The sequence below is a fragment of the Tauraco erythrolophus genome, chromosome 2, assembly GCF_009769465.1.
Source record: "Tauraco erythrolophus isolate bTauEry1 chromosome 2, bTauEry1.pri, whole genome shotgun sequence".
NCBI classification, from domain to species: domain Eukaryota; kingdom Metazoa; phylum Chordata; class Aves; order Musophagiformes; family Musophagidae; genus Tauraco; species Tauraco erythrolophus.
In genome coordinates, this window is record NC_141466.1 from 3,306,350 (window position 1) to 3,323,884 (window position 17,535).

Genomic DNA, 17,535 nt, shown 5'->3' on the forward strand with positions numbered 1-17,535 from the left:
GTAAAAACGTATAAAACTTCCAAAACACTTAATGGGCATTAACAAATAAACCTCATAATGTTCTGTAAGGTAGAAAATGCTATTTTAGTATGATACGGAAACTAAAGTAAAATAACCTCCTTTAATTACCCAAAGCTGGATTTGCAATTGCATGCAGGCTCTCATAATATAGTGAGAAGATGCTTAACAAACTATTAAAAAAAAAAAAAAGAGATCTAATAGAGGAATTGTATTGGGATTTTTTTAAGGGATTTTTTTTCCCAAGATGCTAATATCACTTGATTAGGCTGGAGAACTAGTGAACATAGACGTGAACTTGTAATTTCTCCACAGTTTCTCTCAACTGCAAATGTCTTCTCTTTTTCTGTAGCACTATATATCCTTTACTTAAACGCCTCCCCCTACAATGAGGGAAACTATATATTTTTTAATAATCAGGTACAGTGACTATTTTGGGAAAACAGACAACTATGCAGAAGAGAACTCTGTGCAGAGAGGTACAGCTCACACAAAAGAAACGTACATTTCCTGACATGCCTTATTTACGTGTCTTCTCCTTGCTATGACAAAACAGATTCAAAGGGGAAGAGGTTAATTTGCTTTTCCGACCACTCAGTCCTTGTCCTCTGCTGAGGATGCCAAAGAGGATGCTAGTTGCCAATGGAAAGACATCAATTATCAGCTGGACTGAGGTCAGTGCTCTAACCATGAGGTTAATGGGTTTGTATTGTGTTGTATTATTTCAAACACAATATGTGCATTCAGGCAGAAGGCACGGATTCCTGATATAGAAAAAAAATGAAGAATAAAAGTCTTGCTGCCTGAGCCTGGCAGTTATTTTTCAATATTACATTTTCCATTTCAGTCCTGCTTTGTAAGCTGCTTAGGAGAGGCAGGATCTCTCTGTGGTTTAAACACTGTGCTGAAGCTCAGGGAATTTTCGTTGCTCCTGATTCCACCACAGGCTTTGTACTTGTTGGCAAGAAACTTTAAGCTGGATTGAAAGCTTTCTGAGAGTTAATGCAAAGACCCTCATAGGCTTTGTAGTAACTGCAAGAGTTTCTGAATGCGTTGTGTGCCACAGTTCTCCACCTCTGATATGACACTAGCATCTCCCCTTTCCCATTTTGGCCTCTCTGGAAAGCAGGACCAGTTTATCTGGTCCCTCTGCTCCTCCTTGGGCTGCGAGGTGCTCTGGGTGGGGAATGCCAGTTACAGAATTGGACATGGGAACTCGGCGACAGAGAGGGCTGGCTGCAGGCTGGCACTGCCGCGGGGCGGGGGCAAGGAAACACCAGCTGATTTTGACTCTTCTCTGCGTTTGTGATGGACAGCTTTTCTGTAGCACCATTTCAAAACACGTGCTATGCAAGTACTGCATCTACTGAACTCACCCCAGCCGATGATGCAGAACTTCAGTATGTATCGCCGTATATAGGTGTTGAACACTTTCACTAGGGCAATGTACATGTGAACGGCTTCTAGTCCCATCCATGTGAAGGTGGCCAGAAGAAAAAAGTGCAGAAGTGCAGCTACGGCTGTGCAGAGGCCGTCTATGTCAAACGATGCAATCCAACCATCAAGCAAGAAGATTAAGTTCAGAAAAAGCAGGGCTGTGCTCAAATTCATCAGGATTTTGGATGGATAATCTCTTCGCAACTTCCTAACGAGAGAGATACAGGTGCACATGATTAATTGGTTTCAATCACCCAAGCTGCTTACAGCAGCTGGGTTTACCAGCTTACAAAGTAGGTAAAAGCACAGGGATCTCCTCTGAGCCATGAACTTTTGTGGCAATAAGGCATAGTAAGGTGTACTTCTGTGTGACATCACTAAAGGCTTCTGTTGTATGTTCTGTTGGATGCCCCATCCCTGGAGGTGTTCAAGGCCAGGTTGGATGAGGTTTTGGGCAACCTGGTGTAGTGGAGGGTGTCCATGCCCATGGCAGGGGTTTGGAACTGGATGATCTTTGAGGTCCCTTCCAACTCAAACCATTCTATGATTCTATGTGGTGGGGGAAAGCCAGCGCTTCTTTGGGCCCTTAATGAGCTAATTAATTGGTCACAAAATTTTAGTAACTGATTTATGATTAAAAACTTTTGAAATTAAATATAATACAATGTGGTTTGTACTTCAAATGAAAATTGAAGAAAATCAAAAAAAAAAATTTCAAAACACAGCTGGCTAGCAGCTCATCTCCGATCATTTTATAAGTTAATTTTTGCTTAATTTTTGGAACATATTGTCCAGTGCTTACTGCTGTTTTCTGTGTTGTTTATTTTTTTTGGGAAGCGTTGTTGTTTTGTTTAAGAGGATCTTAGGAAGGCTGAAGATCAAGTCAGTTTTCTTTTTTAACTGATGCATGTTGAAATGTATGAACCGAGGGGCAAGCAACAATTTCTGTCATCTCAAACCAGAACATTACACCATAGGTAATGCAACAGGAATCCAATCATTACAGATATTTAGAACTTGAAAACCCCCTTTTCCCTGCCCGCTCCCCACAGCAAACTATCCTTCTTTAGCAGCTACTCTGTCCTGTGCTGTTACAGGCAGAATGGTTCCTTTGTGTTGCTATGACTTCATTTTCTCTTTTCACTATTCACAGAACTGTATCACTTCAAAACTTTTGCATTCCCTTGAGTAATTGTTGCATTTCAGCAGGACTGCTGTTGAAATTGTTGTAACACTTCACGATTTATCTTCATTTTATTTCTCTTCCCACTTCTTTCTGAAGGGGTCTAGAATATAATTTTCTAGTTGGAATTTCTCTTTTTGTACTTAGGACTTGTTATGCTCGCACAGGCAAGTTTTCCTTTGTTTTTACAAACAGCCTGATTGCAGGTTTTAAAATAATACGTATCTGTTCAGAATCTACAGGATACTGTAAACCCAAAAGAGAAAATTTTGAGACATATTAGCCTTGTTGCGCCACCTGAGCAGCACAACACATTGAAAACAGGAGGAAAGAGTCTGAACTTATGTCCCCTTGAAAAAAAATACCCACTTACAACATTGTGACCACGATTTTGCAGTGTTTTTTTTTTTAAAAATGTAGATTTCCCTTCCTAGACAAACAAACCACACCAAGCATAGAACTAATTTAATTTATTGATCACATACAGGTACTTCCTTTGTGATGTTCTTCACGGAACTAATACTTACTCAAATGCAATATATGTCAGAAGAGTTGCAGCTGAAAATATAGCAGATATCCCACAGCCTATGTAAGTGATAAAGGTGAGGGCCTTGGTATTCTGTGGGTCTATTTGCGTACTGGTTCTCTGAAGGTCCTGTGTGTAAAAGGAGGAAGAGGCATCAGTTAGAGCAAACACCTTTCCCACGAGCATAATGCTCTTTCTTGGTCATCAGTCAAGTAAAACTCAAAAGGACTTTGGCAACACCACTATAACCCTGACACCAGGGTTCATGTTTACTGAGTGTGCTTGGTTTATAGTCGTTACACCTCTCACTTCCTTCCCATAGCTCTTGAAAACATTGTGCTTCGAGTATTGCAACTGCTGGGATCAGCAGATAGACAGAGGCTGATACTGATCCTTTTAATTCAGTACCAGGAATTCAAAAGGCCTTCTCTGGAAAAATCTCCCTTTAACAAACTTTTTAGTTCTGTTGCTTATAGACAACTCTCTTGAAGAAGATGTAATTTAAAAGTATTCATACTGAAACGTGCACCATTCTGGGCAGTTTCTGACATCACTTCTTGTTATTAAAAGTTCCTAAGAGTCCACGTAGCTAATCATCTACAGGTGAAACCAAGGGCAAGATAATGCTTTTTGGTTTTATGGTCTGTTTTGACATGCAAACTACAGTTATAAATAGAATCGGTCAGAAAAATAGTGACAAAGACAACATTTCAAAAAAACCCTGGAAATGAAGCAGGAACATTCTGAGGACTTTTTTTCCAGTTTTCTGTCCAACTGTAATTGCCACATAGTACCGTCTGAGAATAAATGCCAGTGTCATTTCCTTTTTTAAGGACAAGAAAAAATAGGACTGTTTGGATCTATATCACTGTGGAGTAAATGTGTGCAAATACCAACATCTAATGGTGTGTCTATTCTACAGCCAATGTAACTTGTCCCTAGCAAAACTATCCAGCAAAAAGAAACCAACAAAATGCTGCAGAAATTGCCATTCTTCACAGGAAAAGGAAGGAGCTGTATGAAGTTTTTTATACCCTGTCCCAACCTTATATGACAACTTATATCTATGAGGAGAGTGTTATTTGAGAAGAATTTAGCTATTAAATTGAAGTCAGAAAAGATTATCCAAATGGAAAAGCAATTAAAAGGGTAAAAACTGTGTAAAAATCTACTGGACCACAGCCTGAATTCAAATAACTTCTGCCTTATTTCCTACTGCTACAAAAGCGTTTGGGGAAGAGAAGGGACTCATTGAATATATCCTAAAGAAAGCCCTTTTTTTTCTCCCTTCGAGGATGAAAAGTGAAACAAGACCACAATTTAGCTTGGAAAAAGACAAAAAGCTTGTGGCTTTTTCATATCTACATCGGAGCACGACGTGAAGGGAGTAGCTCTGTTAAGAAGGCTCTGGAAGGCAAAAGCTGGAAAAGTCAGTGCAAGCAGCTGCCTTGTGAGGTTAATCCCTATGTGCCATTGCAACGAGTTAAATCAAAACCCAAATACTTCCACAGCATTGCTGTGATCAGCAGCAACCATCTTTTCTTCAGATATATCTTAGAGGCTGAAGAATGTTAATATTAGATGGGAAAAAAATGTGCCAGCCCACTACTGCGTGTAAAAAAACCATCAAATGTTAAGATAGAAGTTCCATATTTTTCATGTTGGGATTTTTTACTCTTGAAAACACTTTGCACGTGAAAATTGCTGGAGGGACCTGGATGCTAGAGGAATCATGCTACTGAAGCTGAAGTGCTCTATATGGTTTCCTTTTTCTTCTTCCTGCCTGATAGTCTATGCTTGACCTATCCCAGTCTGGAGACTTCGCTTCAGGCTCTGAGTACGAGCTACACATTTCGTACCAGCCCTCGGAGGGCAGATTTTTTCCAAGAGAAGACCTGTGCTGCAAAGCATCCCCAAAGCTGATTCAAGCCATTTGTGAGAAAACAGCAAATATGGGTTTACACAGTTCTCGAAAGAAGATAGTGCTTTATACTTTTCAACGTTAGACAAACATAAATTTTGTCAGATTTGCAACATAAGTTTGCAAGGGGCAGTTTAGCCTCTTGAATCTCAGGATGAAAGGGAATCATTCTTCTCCCTTGACTTTTTGTCCTCATTAGCAGTTTTACTGACTGTAGGATGTTTTTCTTTCCTTGACTGTTTTCCGTGACAATATGAGTCTCTCTCATTTTTTTTTTTTTTTTTATTCTGGAAATAGCACTTCAGCTTTTTCTCCTACTTTTTTTTTTCTGCAAACAACTTCCCACTTTCCTAATCTTGAAATTTCAAATAAACCTAGACTTGTTTCCATTTTCTTCCCTCTTGTTATACCCTCCTGTCTCAGTGGCAGGTCATTTTTGTCAGATTATATTTTTAAGGGAAATGATAGGGACCCCCTACACCTTAGGACTCATTAAGATATTTTTTTTTCTGTTTCACTAGTGGCAGTGTCAGTATTTGGGCCTTGGTTTTACAGTCCTCATCTCTCTTTTTCATCCAGCCATGTCCTGCCTTTGTAGTTGGGTGTTGCAATATGCTATTTGTACTTTGGTATTGCTCAGAAGCCTCAACTCCAGGTCTTCTGTGGCATAGTATTTTCAAAATTTAGAATACTCTTATGGACATGTTTTACTTTATATTTTATAATATTTAACCACTTGTAAAGAACATAATAGTAATAGTAATAATAATAAACATCTTTCATTACTAACTCTATTCATTACCTCATTCCTGAATCCTTATCACTAATTGTTTTGTTATGAAAATATAACTTTATGACAATAAGGAGGAAAATGATGTATCATTATTATATATAAAAATCATGTGCAAAAGGAATAACCCCAGCAAAAAAAACCAAGAGTTGTCTTGACTCAAGACAAAAACTGCATTGCAGTTCCTAGGAAAGATAACTTGGATGAAGGGTGAGTTTGCCTACCATTAGGACCCCAAAGTGTGTGAGGTGGTTGCATAAGCAAATGGTCTCATTTTCATTGGACTCTGGGTCCACTTCGCACCCCTCAGGGTTCCAGCCACCATTGCCATCTGTGGAAATGAAACAGGAGACACCGTACTGAACCGTAAACCTGAAAAGGCCATTCCAAAAAAAGAAGTAGAAAGATTTTATTTTTAAAAATTAAATGTTAAAAAGTAAAATTTGTATTTCCAATGACTTCTCCTTTCATTATTCCCTGCTAAAATATGAACTAATTTTGTGAAACAGTTCATATTCTCTGAAATCTTAAAGACATTTTTGCACAACTCCAGGCAAAATCCAGCAAATTATCTGACTGGCTCTGTAACTTTACCTCAAATTTAAGACAGAATCTCTCAAAAGACTGTGAAAATGTTCCAAAACCACCTAAAACTCCCCCACTCAAGCAGCCACTGAGAACAGTAGAATAGTTTCCTCCCTGTGTGTTTCTCCTTTGATGTGCTTCTTGAGCTTAGCTTCCTAGCTAGGGTCTTTTTTTTTTTTCTCTTTTTTTATCCTTCTGCATTCTCCTCAGTTCTTCTGTCTGAATTTCCTGATTCCAAATACAACTTTAGATGGTAAATTTTATTTCTTGCAAGACCCTCTGTACTAAACTCCTCCACCTGAAATCCTACTGCTAAGGGGAGTGACTTTGCTCTCTCTCTCTCTCATTGTAAGGAAGAGCAACACCTCAGGAGTGATCTCTAAAACAGAAGGATCTGGAAAATCAGCCCAGAGCATGGCTTTGTCTGTGCAATGGATGAAGAGCTCGAGTTCACAGGGGTTAGGCAGTAGCAATGAAGAATGAGCTAAAATGCTGCCTTGTTAATATGTGTCTCCGTATGGGATCTCATCACGCCGACTGTCACCCATTTACAAGGTGGATGACGTTTGTGTAAGGCAGTTCCTAACTTCCACAGAAGAAAAAACAGCTTGAGATTTGTAACAGGCACAATGTCACAATTAAATAACCCAACATTTTAAAAATGACCAGTTAGAAGTATGGCTAAGAATCATTCACGTGTCTGAGGAGCATTACTATTTAATTTGCACGTGCAGACAGATCAGATAGATCAGTGAAAAACTGCCATCAGATACGGAAAAGTAGAGAATATTAATTTAAAAATTTAAAATGTTAAAAAAAATAAATAAAAAAAAAACCTTTAAGAAAGAATATTTAAAATCTGCTCTTACAAGCAGCTGTACTAACAGAAGAAATGATGCAATCTAAAGACTTCATCTTATTCTGCTGGGATTGATTAAGAAGCAAAAAAGGCCAAGACTGTGACCAATTAAAAAACTTAGACACTTTTATTCCCATATAAAAGAAATTAGTATTTTTAAACTTACCATTTTTGTTCATATCCCAGAAGACACAGGTAGGTTTAGGATCTTCCTGAGAACACATGCAAAAGTAGACTTTATATACCTCTTCAGACATAAAATTCAACATATACATTTACAACAAATGTTTTACTGCATATCTTTTCATTTCGTCAGAAGAAGAATAAATATCATTTGGATTGTTGAAATTTTGTCTTGAGTCAAATTAGAACTTACTCTGCTAGAAAGACAGATGTGCCCAGGTTATGAACCCTGGAGCACGGTTCCTCTGTGCTGTTCCTTTTCCACATCCTCGGAATACTGAAGTTTTGTTGTCTCACTGAAGTTACCAGTGAGTACAATGACTTTACAGAGTCTCAATACTTTTTATGTTCACTTCCTCAGGAATTCTCAGTAACTGACCTTGAAAATGTGCAAAAGCCTGCTGAAGTCAAGTGAAGGTTGTTTTACCTGACCTTAAAATAAATATTATAATGAAATGCAAGGTAAAGTTAATCGAACCTTGAAAATTCCAAACCAGGTTCTCATTACCTAAACAATTTACTTAATTATTGCATTTTAACACCTTCTTTCTTAACTTCTCCAGGGCTCTTATCTCTTTTGGAGCAGCTGCTGACAACATGGCTTAGAACAGGGTCAAGCTCACATGGTTTTTAACTGAAACAGTATGTGCCAAAAGGTTGCAGTTGGTCTATATTTCCCTAAATTGATTGTAGTCATCTTTTAACAACGTGGTTCTGTCCGTTCTTCCTTTGGCAAAACCCACATAACAACAAAATAACTTTGGGAACTATTAACAAAGATATTCATGTTTGATCAAAGAATTCAAGCCATTTTAAAACTCCAGCGTAATAAATCGTGTCCCTGCTCACTGGTGATGAACATAATCATAAACAGAGGTTTTGCCTCCAGTTTTTGACACAGAAATTGCCTCTGAGTAGCAGAATCAACAGTTTTTCAGACAAATGTTAGATCATGAATGGAATAGGCATGTGTGAGGATGGGAGAGGTTATTTGCTTTTACTTTTTGCTCACTTTTGTTCTAGAGTTTTTATTTCCATTTGAGTTTATGTTCATACTCAAAATCCATCCAATCAGGCTATCTGCTCAGCCTTTACTATATATAATCTGCATTCCTGTTTCCCCGAATAATCAGTCTTGTCTTACCTGAATTTTGGTATGTTTAATTGTAACCGTCACATAGTCCTGAAGATCCTGAATGGTTATGTTTCCAATACTGCATGCCACCACAAAACTAGTCAAATTGGCAGGATTTTCCGCATCCTTTGAAAGATTCAGAAGAATATAATGAATTCTTACATAGCACACAACATAAAGCCAGCACACACAGTTTCATTTTTGCAGCATGCCAGAATAAATAAATTGTCAGCATTTCTACACTTTCGATCACGCAATATAAGAACATTATGTTTATAAAATCAAATTATGGGTTTGCCTCATGGAAGCTTCCCTATTTTCCTTATAAACATATATAGGCACAATTACAGAGAGAGGTTAGAAGGCATAAATTCCTCTTTTAATCATTGTGCCTGAGGCCAACAAAATCATAACTCAAACAATGTAGCAGATAACAATCCATGATACGATTAGCTCACTTCCCTAAGCAAGAATGAACTAGCTTTCTTATCTTACTGTCAACGCTATCCTTTTTAGGAGATGTAAATTTTTTGGAGAACAACCTGTTTTCTGTGTATAGTAGCCAAATTATCCTCCATCTTACAATGAATGACTAAGAAGCAGTAAACAAATTCAAAGAACAGTTACATACTGGAGGAGATAATATTTTCAACAAGGTCTTATTTGATGGGAATTTAACTAAAAGAGTGACGTTATCACTGAGCAATGCCATTTCTAACCTGCAGTGAAAAAGTACCAGGTTGAGAACTTTCGAAAAGAGAAGTCTTCCTTGGAAACTGATGATTCATTAAAATGCAAGTGCTTTGGAAATACTATTTTCTTTAGATGATCTTCCATTAAAACTTGCAGAGTTGCATGCCTGGCTGGCCTCATGGGAAGCTGGAAAACTTGGTCACTGCCAGCAGCAAATGTTAGGTCAAATGAAATCTATCGCCACTCACTTTCCCTCCGAGTCACACCTCAATGGTGTCCATTCTTTTCCATCGACTGGCTTTGAAGGCAACTTATATACAACAGTTCAGGCATAAGTATGTATATTGAACACATCTGCCTTTTGTGAAATGAATCCCTTACATCATTTTTTCATATCGTCTTCTAAATAATGTAACCATCAGATTTTATTGAAGGATAAGATAAAACTTACTAGCATTCTCTCAGTTGAAAAAACCCCCAAAACCTCCAGTGCTGAAAAGTATGATGTTTCACTGTTATGTTGAATGATTATAAAGAATACAGCTGATAGCATTAGTTTTTTTTTTTTTTTAATTGCAAATGGAATAAATATATTTATGAAATACTTTTATACTAATGGATAAAGCTATTGGGTTTGAGATGGCATGTGGATCAATTTATTTTTAGGCTTTATTTTTAGCCTTTACTTATTTATTTTTTAAGACTATTTTTAGACTTACTAAAATGTGAGTTTTACACATTTTTAATTAATTCTGTTGAACATCTCACCCATGAATAGTTTGAAAAAGATACAAAAAAAATGGAAGGTATTTTAGCTGCAAATTTAAGCGCAAATTTTTCTGGTTTTGGCTTTTCAGTGACTTAGTAAGTATCCCTTAGAAACATATTCTAGCACCATTAAAGGACACATTCTGACTTTATATGATTTTAAGCCATTATGACAAGCCTACATCTGTATTCTTCTGGTTTCTTTATGAAATATATCCATCCTGTTTTTCTCAAAAGTAGGATTAAAATGAACCCTATTTTAAATAGTTAAAGATACTTTGGAGTGTATTTCAGAAGGCAACTGAGGGTCATGGGTATTTTCTTGCCTAGATTATCTGAAGAATCTGGATACACTGCCAATAAAAACGATAATATAGGGACAATACAATACTACAGAGTTCTGCGGATGCACAAGAGCCAAAGGTCACTTTAAATACTAATGGGAAAACAAACTCAAGTCTTCTGAGGCTCAGCCTACGGTTCACTATGAAACAATGTTTCCTTCTTCATTAACTCATTATTTTTTTCAAAATAGGTATGGTTTTGGTTGTTTTTTTTTTTCCCAGCGGCAAACTCTTCCTAATTTTTTTGGCATCTACCATACAGCAACTATTTAAAATTATCATGTGATGGGACCCAAAGAGGAAGAAATTAAAACTACCTGAGTCACTTTAGTTTTCAGGTACAAGTATTGTTATCCTTATTCCATATTAAAACACATTGTGCTTATGAGAATACTAATATGAAAAGAAGAATAGTACGTATAGAAACAAATATTCTCCGGCTGATGACCATCAGCCCAGAGTTTCCAACTGAATATAAGTAGTCAGCTAGATATGAGTGCCAACCAACTCTTCTAAGGAAAAGAGAGAGTACTTGGCAGTGTTACAGGCCAAATTCCCTCCTGATAGAAAAGAACCTGGCTCCACTGAACATCAAGGAGATCCCTGGAAGTGTTCAAGGCCAGGTTGGATGAGGCTTTGAGCAACCTGGTGTAGTGGAGGGTGTCCCTGCCCATGGCAAGGGGGTTGGAACTAGATGACCTTTGAGATTCCTTCCAACCCAAACCATTCTATGATTCTATGATTGTATGCATTCGTGCATTTTAACAGAAGTTATGCCCTTTAAGAGGCCTTTCTACTTTACTCTGATTATAAGCAGCTGGGATCCAGTTTTCCATAGATCATCTTGAGAAAAAGTTTATCTCATGTGACAGGAATTTGCAGTCAAATCACTGACTTGAATTCGACTTGGGCACTCCAGCTATTTTGTCACTCTGAACGTAACACTGACTCTAGTGCTATCACCTTCTCGTTCCTATAACTCACGAGATGCCGTTAAATGATTACACTACAGGAAACTTTTAGCAGCTGCTTTTGACTTGCCCTAACTGAAATGACTTCAAACACATTAAAGTTTACCTGAAAAAGACCATTTTTATTGAAGAAAGTAAACTGAGCCCTGGATATAACTTCAAACTCATCTTGGCTTAAATTCTTCAGTAAACTTGGTGGCAGAACAACAGAAGCGTAGGCGTTTGTCTGATCTTTGTCAAAATCTATCTGTTAAATAAAAACAACAGAGGAACATGTTCAAACAAAAAACCAAACCATCCATGGTCCACAACTGGATTCACATCCTTACACAAAGATACCTAAACAGAGAACTAGAACCAGTCAACACTAATATGACCTGTACCTATGTAAAAGTTGATGCAATCAATCAATTAATCAATAAATAAAAGGCTGAGGAGGTTTTCCCACCCTTCCAACATGAGATCAGCCTTCTGCTACAGAAAGGTATTAGATAAAGCAAACAAATAAACAAACTCCTCCACTGCTATAACGATGATTTGGAAAGAATGAGATTGCAATAACGGCAGTCACAATAATTTTTACTAACCTTCAAGATACTTTTTCTCATACCAAACAATGTTTGGAACTGAAAAATACACTCTGAATCCTTCTTTCTTGAGTTGTATTATTTGGCTTGATCTATACATGTGAATTAATTCTCTTATGAGCTTTTCTAGTTTCCCCGTTACAGAAGGGAGATTTTAAAATAATGATTAGTGCCACCTCTCTACATTTATCGTGCTATGAAGCACAAAGAAAGACACTTTCTGCCATCAATAGAAGCTTCACCTATACTGGCAACGTGTCAGACAGCTGAAAGCCCTCTATGGCACAGGGATGTAACAAGGGAGCAGGAAATAAATGAGGATGCAAACCTGCATTTCATTAGCTACCATTGCAGGCAGCAACACTATGACTGCACGTTCTCGCACCATGGCATGCTCAAGGTGTGCCACCCTGCCCATCAAAGGAAGGGGAGAAATCCATCTCTCAGTGACTCTATAGTAAAAGTGTTCAAGAATTTTACTGAGATAAGGAAACTCACACTCCTGACTCCTCCAGAGGCAACTTGGTCATGGATTTATGCCTCTCATGATCAATCATGTGATTCTAAAAGCACCATTATTTAACAGAAAGTTAAAAGCCATAGGCTACTGATATAGATTTATTTAACTTCTAAATTTTCCCTGATTTACTGTGAATAACAGATTTATTTAACTTCTAAATTTTCACTGATTTACTGTGAATAACAGGTGCCCCTGGAAATAAGAAGTGGTTCCCAGATATCTCCCGACGGGGCTAAATGCAGTTGAATAAAAGGTTTTCAAAGGATAATTCTGCCACATTAAACAGAAAGCATGTGCGTGGTAAAGATGTCCCATTAGGTATTGTCTGCAAACAGAGTGGAAGAGGCTTCTATAAAGAAGTACGGATATATTACAGGAACAATTTAATAATATGAATCACCAAAGCCCAGCAGTCAAAGGTTTGGCAAGAAAGAGAAAGACACAGGGGACTGAAATAGAATCTTTCCATATTGCCATGGATACATTTGCTTGATATCTACTTTAAGAAAAAAATCTGGAAACATTCTGACATGCAGCTTGAAGAGTTTAATGCTCTCTGATGAGCCTGGGATAGATCATTGCATCACTGGTGAAAAACCTGGACTTTCACAAGGGAATCTCCCTCCAGCAGGGATAGCAAGTATCTGTCCTGATAGGCATGGAAAATATAAACAGAGACCACAGCTGTTGCAGACTTTTCTGGTAGGAAGGATGTTAAGAATTTTCAATCAGCTGTTGGAAATGTAAAAGTCTGAGAACAAACCCATGTTCCAGTAGGAACATTATAAATAGTTTGACAGAGTTTGGATTTTATGATTATTTAGACAGTGCTGTAATAAATGATTCCTGGGCAAGAAAATTCCTGGATGTCCTCAAGCCACAGATGGTAATTCTTATTATACATGCGAACATCCCAAACCTGACTTCAGAATTTTTCCTTTCCTCTTTCCATAAATACAGGATGAAATCTGGAGGAGAAACGTTCCTTTGGTAACAATCAAAGAACAATCAGCTATTGAGCTTCATTAATAAGAGAGCAAAAAAAATTAGATTCACGATCATCAAAAATTTCGAATAAAATTGATTCAAAGAATTTTTAGCCAAAATGCCTATCAATATAAATATGTGAAAACTCAATTACATTAAATCCATTTGAATCTATTTAACCTAGCATTTGAGTTTTGATCCAAAGTCTATAAACACAGCATGTAAAAAGCCTGCAGCTTATTATATTACTACTACTTTATTTTAGTACTGCCTTCGCTACTCTTTTTGATTTTTACAGTACATAGCATTTTATAAAATGATCAGATATTTATTAAGATTGTTGTCTTGCCAATTTGCAGCGGGAATTATTTGGTCCCATAAGATGCTTATACTCTAATGATTAGTCTTTAACCATTTTCTTAATGCCATGTTTTGCTTGGATTCAGATTTGGTTCCTCTGGCCCAAACAATAGTAATTTTTTTAATTTTTCCATTTAATCTTTTCTATGTGTTTCTCCAAGAAAGGCTCACTGTACTTCAACAATTAGACTCCTAACTAAGGAAACTGAGATTACATTACCTCTGTCATAGACTTATTATATAACTGTGAAAAAAATATATTGCACTACATTTTTAAAAGCATTTAGGTGCCATAAGATGCAGATAGGCACATAGTTAAATTTAAAAAGTCTAGATATCTCATTGCTACTGATTTCAGCAGAACCTTTGGACTATCCCAATAGGTGCTCATGTGCATCTCAAATGCTACTGCACAGCTTTTAGATGTCTGAGCTTTTTTTATTCTTTTTTTATTCTTTTTCTTTTTGTGAAAAAAAAGAACAAATTTTTTTTGACATGATGACAAATATCTTAACTATAGCAGCCTGTCTAGATACTGTAGTACTGGAGACCATTCTGCATTTTGAGTGATCTGTGTTTCTTTTATTTTCATGTCTAGGCTGGTCGAGCTCCATGGGAATGTCTTGAACAGCCTCGGACATCTCAAATGGCACAAGCCTATCAAGCTACATGTGGACAACTGGATCAGCCTTAGGTCTCTGTTCACAGTAGGTGTTTAAAGTATACTAGAAGATTGAAGACCTGCTGTACCTGCAGAAATCTACATGTAGATAGCTACATTTAGGTGTCTTTATTCTAAAGCTGAAATGTATCAATCAAATTGTTAGTTACTGTACAATGGGTAATACAGCAGACTGTTAAAGATTATTTTCCCTTTTCATTAGTTTAAAAAAAAAAAAACTAAAAATGATAAAGTCTCTTCTGGATCTGTATGCAAATTACCTTTCATCCGTGTGGAACATGTAAGTTTATCTGGGTTTTCTAACACTCAAGGAAATACTACATAAATCTGTTTGGGTGATTGCAGGAAAAAGGAAATAGAAAGTAGGGGGAGAATTGGGAGTTGTAAGTGGTTTTATAGGAACCACAGCAAACACACTTGGAACAACAGGCACATTTCATGTTCAAATACGACTGCTTGTTCCATACCTGGAAATCCGATGCATTATTCTGTGGACTGACACTGAAAGAACCACCTTTGAATGAAGTTGAGTTTATAGAAGACACTCCAAGTGCGAGATTTCGTGTTGAAATACTCATGGAGGGCCCAGTGAACTGGATCTTTAAAGCCAAGGCATCAATAGTTTTTAGAGCTCTAAAGACAGAAATAAAATTATTCTAAAAATTGAATACAGGAAAAATAACCACAAACCATACTCTGTATACACTCCATGTTTAAGATGATCCTTTTATTATTGACTGTGTTTGTATCACCCATCTGTGTGTTCACAAGAAGACTGTCAGGCCATAATTTTATGTATCTCTGTTGAAAACAAATGCTTTTGATTGACAGAAACTATCTGACTACGTATCACTGGTCCTGAAATAATTTTTCAGCAATACTTAAACCTATGCTGTGTCACGTATCAGGAGACTTCTTTTCCAAATACTTTACCTTTGTCATGCACATTAATTTTAGTACAAGAAGAAATATTTGTATATCTAATTTGGAAAATTATTTTTGCTGGAAATCAGAAAAGTTCGATTTTTGTACTGCAATTGTTTGTCTACATATGGAAGGGTGAATCCTTCCCACCTTGCACGTTGCTCTCAAAAGCTTGTCTCAAATGCAGAAGTACTTACTCTGAAGATGATGCTGCCAACACACTGTCTGAACTGTTCAGAATATTGGAAAAAATTGTCACCACGGTAGAACCCAGAGATTGGTCAATTTCTTCATCGTTCACAATTTTTTTGAGCTTCTGAACAACATCATTTACTTTGTCTGAGGTTAGCTGCTGCCCTTCACCAGTGAGATTTAGAAGCTGATTGGCTATATCAGCTGCATTTTCTGTAAGCATACATGAAAAATGAAGTAAAAAGAGAAAATAAGGCATATCAGTCCTGAAGTAATTCAGAAATACAAATTTTTATCTTCATTGTTGAAAGCTAAAGCACGTCCTGTGGTACTTACTATCATTTTATCAAATTTGTAATTTTATGAAAAAGTATATAGAACCTGCTGATTATTATACACCGTTCTCATTGGCTGTGCCTTTCTTTTCCTTAATTTGATTTGCATTTGTAAATCCAAACAATTATTGAAAAGGCTGATTGAAAGAAAAAAAAGGAAGCAAGAAATCGAAAGCATATTTTCTCTCTTTTTTTCTCCTTATGCTATCCTTTTTTTTTTTCACTGGGAAAAACAGTTTCACTCTTGAAGTGAAACAAATGCTTCTCAAGTCACTATAACTGACAGAATATTCATTTTTTTAGGCTTTGGGGAGAAAGTCTGACCCCAGTGTAAATGTTTCAGTTCCTTCAGAGGATCGTACTCTCGCTCAGAGGGCTGGCAAGCACAACACACCAGCAAATTTCACGAGAAGAATCTTCCTGGTAAGGAGAGTTTGATAGTGTGTCTGATGGCAAAAAATTACTGTAAATCACATGTTAAACTGTAAATTTGATGCCACCTGCACAGAAAACTAGTGTAAACACTAACATTTTACAATAACGAAATATTTGAGATTTATTTGAATTTGCAAATGAGATTTGGAAAGAAGATCAGCCTTCTTTAATCAGTGTCTTTTTAAAGTTGTGGTTTATAATACAGCTTTTGCTACATTTACTATAGAATGTTCATTTTACATGAAACGACGTTTTCATATAGCCTGGCTGGAAGTACTCCATCAACTAAGTGAGGTAACCAGGCTCCTGAGGACCCCTCTATCAGTGGAGAGAGAAAAAGAGACTTCTCCAAGAAAGAAGTTCAGAACAGGAGCTTACTGGAGGTGCTCTGAGTTGCTTATAGGAGTATCACTCTCCTCACTAGTTCTGGCACTAAAAAAGGGGGCCATAAAATTGTTGTCTATTCATTTTATTACCCCTTTAAGGCCAGGATGACATCAAGGGGTATTTTGCAAACTGAGAATAAATCTGAAAATGTCTGATCGTAAGCCCAGTGAAGAGTGGGAGTCTTTCCACTGGCACCTACAGGCACTGGAAACATTTAAAAATTTGCCTCTATCCTTGCTTAAATTACCTGAAGAGTTTGATTTATTTCATTAATTGGTACCCAGAGCTTTTCATGGGTGGGCTTAATTCTACTTGGTGCACTTCGCAGAGTTCAGATGTTTACTTTGCACTGATTTTTCAGAAAGATTCTAAGCAACTTAGCATAAAGGAGGAAAATATTCTCCCTTAATGTAACTTCCTTATAGTAAGCAATAACCAAAGTCTACAAAGCTATGCCTTTAGCCAAAGACCAGCAGCAATATACCCACCTGTGCAATTTCTAAGATCAGGCTGGCCCCAGTATGATGTATAATTCTGCAGACCCAAATAGCTAAAGAGGAAAAATGACAAAATTCACATGAAATACAAAAGTAAAACTATGTAAGTGTTTCAGAGTTCTTTTATAGGTGTCACAGTGGTCCACGCTTCTCAATTCACAATTTTCCTAGCAACATGGCCCCTAGTAAAATGAAATATGTATGCTTGACAGTGGA

The 17,535-nt window shown here is 37.1% G+C and overlaps 1 protein-coding gene across 1 annotated transcript in view; it reads right to left on the reverse strand.

Annotated features, from left to right (window-relative positions):
• Positions 1-17,535, reverse strand: part of ADGRG6 (adhesion G protein-coupled receptor G6) — a 120,549-nt gene that overhangs the window by 13,849 nt on the left and 89,165 nt on the right. The window contains exons 12-20 of the mRNA XM_086632026.1: positions 17,311-17,372; positions 15,671-15,878; positions 15,017-15,182; positions 11,520-11,660; positions 8,647-8,763; positions 7,486-7,531; positions 6,100-6,206; positions 3,166-3,293; positions 1,395-1,663 (exon numbers count right to left, since the gene is read on the reverse strand). Of these exons, the coding sequence (XP_086488152.1) occupies positions 1,395-1,663; positions 3,166-3,293; positions 6,100-6,206; positions 7,486-7,531; positions 8,647-8,763; positions 11,520-11,660; positions 15,017-15,182; positions 15,671-15,878; positions 17,311-17,372 (1,244 nt within the window). The remainder of the gene's footprint in view (positions 1-1,394; positions 1,664-3,165; positions 3,294-6,099; positions 6,207-7,485; positions 7,532-8,646; positions 8,764-11,519; positions 11,661-15,016; positions 15,183-15,670; positions 15,879-17,310; positions 17,373-17,535) is intronic.